The sequence below is a fragment of the Littorina saxatilis genome, linkage group LG1 (genome assembly GCF_037325665.1).
Source record: "Littorina saxatilis isolate snail1 linkage group LG1, US_GU_Lsax_2.0, whole genome shotgun sequence".
Lineage (NCBI taxonomy): Eukaryota > Metazoa > Mollusca > Gastropoda > Littorinimorpha > Littorinidae > Littorina > Littorina saxatilis.
Genome location: NC_090245.1, coordinates 57,229,724 through 57,238,465, shown reverse-complemented (window position 1 = coordinate 57,238,465; position 8,742 = coordinate 57,229,724). Strand labels below are relative to the sequence as shown.

The 8,742-nt window shown below is 46.4% G+C and overlaps 1 protein-coding gene across 1 annotated transcript in view; it reads right to left on the bottom strand.

The window, feature by feature from the left end:
* Positions 1-293: 293 nt before the first annotated feature.
* The window catches only part of LOC138950613 (metabotropic glycine receptor-like), a 178,414-nt gene continuing 169,965 nt past the window's right edge, over positions 294-8,742 (bottom strand). The window contains exons 3-4 of the mRNA XM_070322323.1: positions 1,247-1,380; positions 294-313 (exon numbers count right to left, since the gene is read on the bottom strand). Of these exons, the coding sequence (XP_070178424.1) occupies positions 294-313; positions 1,247-1,380 (154 nt within the window). The remainder of the gene's footprint in view (positions 314-1,246; positions 1,381-8,742) is intronic.

Genomic DNA, 8,742 nt, shown 5'->3' with positions numbered 1-8,742 from the left:
CGATACAGCCGTTTGTCAGATGGTAGATACCGATACTGACGTTAAGTGTGTGCATTATCGACATGTGTACACACCCAGGTATTGACCCTGGGTGTTTGCTTTCTTGAAAATGTGCACATCCGATGTAAGATGTATTCATGATTGATTATGTTCTGTGCTCGGATGAGCGTTGAATTTTCGTAATGCCTTGCAAACGTAATGCAAAAGCAGCACTTTCGGCAAGTACCTGTCTCCCATTTGAATACGTATCTGAAGTCGTTTTAGTTACTTTAACGCTGGTCAATAATGTAAAATCAGGGCGTATAAACTGTTTCTGTACAACAACGTGTCACGCCAAACATGATAAAAGGCAACGAGTTTATTTGTTTTGGATATCTTTGCAGACCGGCACGGTTGGCCTAGTGGTAAGGCGTCCGCCCCGTGATCGGGAGGTCGTGGGTTCGAACCCCGGCCGGGTCATACCTAAGACTTTAAAATTGGCAATCTAGTGGCTGCTCCGCCTGGCGTCTGGCATTATGGGGTTAGTGCTAGGACTGGTTGGTCCGGTGTCAGAATAATGTGACTGGGTGAGAAATGAAGCCTGTGCTGCGACTTCTGTCTTGTGTGTGGCGCACGTTATATGTCAAAGCAGCACCGCCCTGATATGGCCCTTTGTGGTCGGCTGGGCGTTAAGCAAACAAACAAACAAACAAACAAACAAATATCTTTGCACTGGCGCGCACCGATAAGCCATAAATAAATCCCTGCGCCTTGAATATGTGCGCGATATAAATTGCATAAAAATAAAAATAAAAAATAAAAATAAATCCCTGCGCTTAGAACTGTACCCACGGAATACGCGCGATATAAGCCTCATATTGATATTGATAAGACCGGGAAATAAAAATTACTTCGTTGTATATAAATCCTGTGAGGGAACCATTATCTAACTTCTTCGAAAGTGAGATTAACTAGATTACTCATACTTTTTTCGCAAGAGTTCTTCTTGAGAAAGAGAGAGAGAGAGAGAGAGAGAGAGAGAGAGAGAGAGAGAGAGAGAGAGAGAGAGAGAGAGAGAGAGAGAGAGAGAGAGATGCATAGTGACAATACACAAACTGACACGCAGACGGACAAACAAATGGACGTAAAGGCAAGCACGGATGAACTGAGAATAACACAATAAATAAAGAAAAACACACACACACACACACACACACACACACACACACACACACACACACACACACACACACACACACACACACACGTGATGTACTCACCCGTGTAGTGGCGATTTTGCACTTGTGCGAGCCAGCGAAGACGTTCTCCTCCTTACTGTCCGTGAGGGGACACTGGTCAATGTCCACTTTCTGCAGGTCAATGTCGATTCCGCTCGTACCCCTGCACACACAAGTAGCAGTCATGAACGCACAGGTAAGAATCAGACCATAATTCCATAATTTACGTAAGGCATTTTAAAACAAGGACTGAAGAAGTCATAGGTGTTTACTACTCGTACTCCTACCATCTCCTGTCAGTCTGTCTGACTGTCAATATGTCTGTCTGTCTGTCTGTCTGACTGACTGACTGCCAATCTGTCTGTCTGAAGAACAAGAAGAACAAGAAGAACAAAAACAAGAATTTATTCCGCCATATAACATAACAACCATTGGTATATGTCCTGTCTGTCCGTCTCTCTGACTGTCAGTCTGTCTGTCTGTGTGTTTGTCTGTCAATCTGTCTGTCTGTCAATATGCTGTCTGTTTTTCAGTCTGTCTGCCAATCTGTTTTTGTCTGTCTGTCTGTCTGTTTGTCTGTCTGTCTCTCTCTCTCTCTGTCTCCCCCTCCCTCTCTTACATCGGGCCAACAAAACACCACTCAGATCGTATTAGTTTTGAAATACAGCGCCCAGCACCACTCCGGGATGTGAGGGGTGAAAAATGGAACAAGCGACCCCTATTTTCTGCACCCCGCAGCTTCTATATATATATACGACTTGTGTCTGTCTGTGTGTGTGTCCGCGATGCCAAGCCAAAGTTCTCGATCGATCTTTTTCAAATTTGGAGGCCATATTCAGCTACATCCCGGACACAACCTCATCGATGAGATATTTCAACACGTGCTCTCAGCGCGCAGCGCTGAACCGATTTTGGTTTTTCTCTGGATCCATTTCCAGTAACTCTTCCTTATCTTCTCCAGTGTTTTCAGCGTTTACCTCCCTTCCTTCGTGTGGCGTCAATCCATATTCCCGTTTCTATTTTCAGAAGGTCACTGTCGACAACGCTCAATCCATATTCCCGTTATACTATTTTTAGAAGGTCACTCCTCTTCTCCAGTGTTTTGCGCGTTTATCTCCCTTCCTTCGTGCGGTGCGCCGGCAAAGCCGGCGTACACCCGGCAAAGCCGGGTCCCCGGCGCAGCCGGGTATTCGGCTCGACTTTTTCCCGGCGCAGCCGTACCCGGCGAAGCGGGTATTCATCTAGTTTTTAATAATGCAGAAATCAGCGGCCATTTTTTTTCTCTCAAAACGATTCAAACGATTTACACCACATCAGAAACACAGCACCAATCAGCGTACCGCCTTAGTTTTGTCTCGATAGGAAGTCAACAGGAAACTATTACTATTAGCCTGCAACTCGGAACGTTACCACCGGGGTCAGAACAAGTCATTTTCTACCGGCAGTTCACGCGCTTGCCACACGAAACAGTCCAGGGTAGAGCGCTGTGTTTTGTCCTTCATTTAGGGAAGAACTCGGTACAATGACAATTTAGGAGTGAAAGTAGATCACTGCGCGGATTGTAGAGGTGAAAACATAACAAGCAGCGCCGTTTTAGCCATGGTCCGTACCCAGAAGCTGTCTGAATTAAGCAGAATCAGGGCCCATTTTTTTTCATCCCACTCAGCGTTGGCTACTCTATATGATAACGACGGTCGCAGGCGTCGGTCAAGCCACGCCAGACTATCATCATATTTGACCTTTCAGAAATTGCTCAGCGAGGCACACTCCTTCTCATGAAAACAGGTCGGCTTACCATCTTTGATCTGGCCAGGCATTTACATGGGATTAGACTGAAGTTGGTCATTAACTCAAAATCAACACCATGACTGCTTGCTGTGGTGAGTTCGAATTTTGGATGGATTAATTTACAAAAAAGCCGCTGGTGGCTTTTAAGAAATTCATCCAAAAAGTCCACTGTGCATAGCCAGCATCCAGCATTTGTTGGCATGTGACCAAATGGAGGGACGGCATTATCCCATGGCTAGATCTGAGATGTTTTCGCGGGCGGAAGTTGCTCTGTGTTCATGTTTTTGACACTTGAGGGACAGTTTCTATCACTCTTTTAGCAAAACAATGGGTAACTTTCCTTCATATGTAAAACGAACAATCGGGCCATTGTGTTTAGAGTGTCATTTGAAGCTAGGAGTAGGACTAGAGCCATCACGACCAAGGCCACTGTACCGATACGGTCTCATCCTCTCACCAACAACACATCTCAGTAAACTTGATTATAAAGAAATCGAGCAAGAGTCTTTAGTTGCAAAATCCATCCGGGAAGAGCAAGTGTTTAAAGGGTAATGAGAAGCGCCTCCTGGCGTCAGTCTGGCAAACTGGTCCTAGGGGAGGCAAGGGCGACTATCCATCATCAAGGAAGGGGATCCCTGGATCACAAGCCTTCCAGCACACCGTCTTGGGGTCAGACTGCTTGTTGGGGAAGAGTGCGTGGTGACGCATATGCAATGAGTCGCACTTGTGTCCACTGGGAGTTTTTCAACGTTGTAGGTTAGTGCTTCTTGGCTTGTTTGGTGGTGAAGCTAGACCTGACTAACTTTTCCATTTTGGCGTATTCTTCACCCCCGCCCTGCCACCTCCCGAGTCACCGTGAACTACGATTTAATGCCACGTTAAAAAATAGTGTGTCCCTTCCTGAAAAGGCCATGGACACAATCCATCTCGCCCAAGAAAGCAATGTACCACAGACGACTTCTATCTGCCTGGGGATTTGAATCAGTTTCTCCGTATTTTCAGTTTATCCTCCGCTGTTTTTGAGAACAATGCCACAAAGTCAGTTTAAGGGGCAGACAGGTCATGAACTGATGTTTCCACGGTTATTGATGTATTTGATGTTGTGAGTCACGGCAACAGTGGCCGGTTCAGTTAGTAACGTTACTGTCGGTACCGTGATGTGAATGGACAATGGTAGGATCTCATGGGAGATCTTTTCTACGGAGAACTAGCACAGGAAAAACGTTACCCCAACTACACTACAAAGAGTGACCTGATGACTTTGAGCATCGACCTAAACACCTGGGTAGCTGTAGCCCCCGGACGATTCCTTGGAGATAGACGGTTCAAAAAAGCATCCCCAAATTGTGAGAGCTAGAGACGCTTGCCCAGCAGTCCGAGGCAAAGAGACTGGGGAGAAAAGCCCAAAGCCAGACCGACTAACGTCACAATTCACCTGTGCATAGTGCGAGAGGGGCGTCATTCCGGTATCGGCCTGTCTAGACATACCCGACGCTGAACCAGAATCATCATCAAGAGAACAGTTTCGACAAAAACTAAGCTAATTGTTAAACTTAAAACATAAAAAAGGCTTAATTAGGCCTGAAAGTTCCAAGACAAACTGAACTAAAAGTACAAAGACAAACAGATTAATGACAGTTCGCATCGAAAAAATAAATCCCAACCACAGAACGCGATATTGATGGAAAAAACATGAAGAAAAATTAATTGTACCGTCAGCGAAAAGCCAAACACCTCCGACTCCAACGGATGTCGGGGGGCATAGGACCATAAGTTTGGCCATCTCTGATGTAATCAAGACTCGCTTTATTTCAGCGCTACCGTGACGATTTTGTATAAATCAGCCAAGCGGCGCCAGTGATATATGTCTCCCTTCCGTCCCCACGGCTTGGGCCCTGGGCTGTCTTGAATTGTGGTAGTTTTATGGGACGCGGGGCTTTATAAGCCTCATTATTATCGTGGTCGTTGTCGCCGGTCTTGCTGGTGGTGTAAGACGCACGGGGGGGGACGTGTGGTGGAATACGCGGTAGGCACGGAGGGGGGAACATGTGGGGTTCGGGGTTCTCTGAGAGTCGTCATCCCGGTCCTTCGACTTTTTGGCTGTGAGTCTCTGAGGGTGGTCGGCTTGGAGAGGGGTAAGCGGTCCTGTGGGTGTTGGGAGGAGGGATGTCGAGAGATGATGTGTGTGCGTATGTATCTGCGCGTTTGTGTGTGAGAGAGAGAGAGAGAGAGAGAGAGAGAGAGAGAGAGAGAGAGAGAGTGAGAGAGAGAGAGAGAGAGAGAGAGTGAGAGAGAGAGAGAGAGAGTGAATGAGATAGTATGCAAGTGTTTGTGTGAGCGTGCTTGCGTGCGAGGGCGTTAGTGTATATGTGTGTGTGTGTGTGTGTGTGTGTGTGTGTGTGTGTGTGTGTGTCTGTCTGTCTGTGTCTGTCTGTCTGTGGACTTAGTTGGTTGTCCGCGTCTGTGTTTGTGTGTGTGTGTGTGCGTGTGAGTGTGTGTGTGTGTCTCTGTCCGTGAATGTGTGTATGTATGTGTGCGTGTGTGAGTGTGTGTGTATGTGCGTGCGTGCGTGCTTGCGTGCGTGCGTGCGTGCGTGTGTGTGTGTGTGTGCGTGCGTGTGTGTTTGTGTGCGTGTTTTTGCGTGTGCGCGCATGTGTATCTGTCCGTGACTATGTGTGTGTGTGTGTGTGTGTGTGTGTGTAATTAAATATTCTGTTTGATGTGCCGAGGACCTGCTTTCGCATTCAGGTTGATGGTTCCTTGGTTACAGCATTAGCCGCAGAGGAAGGCGTTTCAGTGGCACTGTATTCTCCTTACCGCAAGCACTTTTAACATACCTTTGCCTGGCACTGTTTCCATTGCTCACACATTTTTACTTCGCTTTAGTTTTTTTTCTCATTGTCCCCCTTATTGTTGTTTTTGTTGTTTTGTTCGTTTGTTACTTAGTTGGTTTATTGCCTCTTCCCTATCTGTCTTTCTTTCTTTATTTGCTCTCTTTCTTTTTGTTATTGAAACAATAACTGGTGACGTCTCTTGTCTGTTACACAAACTAATAGAATAATTGAAGAAGTACAATTTATCAGTCTCTTTTCGATCCTCCGAAAACGGCGTATGACTGCCTAAATGGCGGGGTAAAAAAACGGTCATATACGTAAAATTCCACTCGTGCAAAAAACACGAGTGTACGTGGGAGTTTCAGCCCACGAACGCAGCAGAAGAAGAAGTCTCTTTTCGCGGTTAGTGGGTAGAAATAGTTTCATTTACAATGTTAAAAAAATACACAGAAGAAAAGGAAAGGTGAGATAAAAGTCAAACCATGACCTATTTTCTGGATTAATTCCTCCTAACGATCACAAAAGATATTTTCGGAGATCTCAAAAGCCGTCCAATGACCCGTGCATGCGTCTGGTGTGTAAAACATAGAAGAAGGATTTGAATGCTATTTAGAATAAACCATAGTTTTCTCGTTCACTATACAAAACACTTCTATCCATTTGCTCTTGACGGACAAACCAAAGTAAACATCCTTGCCCAAAAGATCGGGAACAGAGGAAGTAAAAATCTCAGCTTTGATTTGTGAACAGAGGCGGTGGCAAGATCAAATTATGCGCCCTATGATCCTCAATTCACAACTCGTTCTGTCAAAATCCGTTTCTTTATTCATTTATTTATTCATTTTATGAATTTCTTCACGGATGATTTATTTCTTAAGCAATTATTTGTCTGCTGCCACAAGAATTGCTGTATCTAATTTCCAAGATGGGCCAGAAGAATCGTTTGAAGTTATTCCCTCCTTGCCTTATCACGCTTTGGAATAATTTCTGCTAATTTGTTCAGCTTAATCTATTACGCCGCACCAAAAAGCTCTTTTCGGACAGGCATGGTTGACCCAGGGGTCACCAAATCCCCACCGTCCACCCGCGCCTCATGTTTACCAAGGTAGTTTATTTACATTGCCTCTGACAGCCGCCGCATCGATATAGCTAGCTGGTGCAAGCTTGGGGATGCCTTCTCTTCCATTACTGTTAACTCTTGTATCATCTCCCCTCCCCCCTCGACCACTCCCATCGTCTTCTCTACCAAAGCCTTTCTGCAAGCATGCCACAAACTACACCCCTGCGTCTCTTTACACTGACAGCTTGAGAATTTTAAAATTTAATATCGAAGCGAAGATTTAGTTTTTCTAGTTGGCATGGCTTTCACATTTTGCAATCAAACTTGGCCAGAGCGCCGTCCACTTCCCCTCGTATCCCCCGACTCCATCCCCCCCCCCCTCCCCCCGGAACTCTCCGCTACCCCCCATCTCAGATGCCCCCAAACGACAGAAGTAAGGGAGGTAATTTACGATTGCTGGCCTTCACAGGTGACGTGTTATGTGATATGATTACACGGCGAGCTGCCTGCACCCGCCACGATTTGTGAGTCCTCCCCGCGTCCCGCACGACCCCTGACGCCCGTAAAGCACGATGCCACCATTAAAGGGGCATTAATCCCGGACGAGAGCACGCGCAACTTGTCCCATTGGCGCCTCGTTCGTAACACGTGAAGGATGAACCGGTTCCAGCTACCGTTACCCGTCACCTTCACCTTCGCTTGAGGAGCCTGGGGCTTGTCTCGGCACACACTGATCCCAGCGTGTGCGTGTTAGTCGTGACTGAGTTGCTAGTCCTAGCCCACAAGGCCCGATGGTATTAACTGACGCCGAACAGTAGGTCACCTGCTGGTGCTGTGGACCTAAAAGCAGTGATGAGTCTGGATCTAGGTCACCAGAAGAGTTGGTCTCTGGTACCTTTATTGGTATTTGCTGAGTTGGTGTAAACGCTGTGTGTCTTAGGGTATGGTCAGCTGATCCTGATTTGGCGCTTTTAAACACCCTGATACCCCTCTCCCCCTACCCGTTCTCAAAGGACGTGGAATGCAGAATGTATTTCTCCTTCGTTTTCGATTCAACCGACTCCTTCATAATGCTTTGTTTCGTTTTTAATATATTCATTATCTGCAAGGCTATTCATTTTCATCAGACGTTACTGCCACGTTATTGTCAGACCATTTACTAGCAGCCACTTTCTTGGCTGTGGTCGCAGCTGGACCTGTCGTTGTAGGGGAATCTGGGAGTCAGCCTTCATATCCAGTGCGTCAACTACAGTATCAACCAAATACTCTTCTTCTTCTGCGTTCGTGGGCTGAAACTCCCCCGTACACTCGTGTGTGTTTTTTGCACGAGTGGAATTTTACGTGTATGACCGTTTTTTTACCCCGCCATTTAGGAACCAAATACTCCAGACGCGGTTTTTAACTCATGCTCTCGTATGACCTACCAGAGTCTGAATGTTCATATTTTTGGCTGACCATCGGAGCAGTAACAGTTTGATCAGGCCATAATTATTGGGTGACACACAGCAAGTAACACAACGTAGAAGACATGTAGTTTGATTCAAGACGGGTGCCTTGAAGATATATTTTGTGGAGGTATTTCAAAGCGGTTGCCCTGGTAACCTGGGTTGAGGTGCACAAAGCGAAAGTGGGTGCCACCGAAACGGGTGAAAACAACATGCGGGTTCTGATAGGTTGCAGTCGCAACAAACCTTAATTTCAACCAATCCAACACCGCGGCTGACTCCTGCCCGGTTGGTAACTTTCTCGTGCATCTCGGCCCTGGTCGTTGTACCTCGGATCTGAAGAAGACTTTTTCGTTCTACAATCCATCGACGAACTCGGAACTCGAACTGCAGTAACT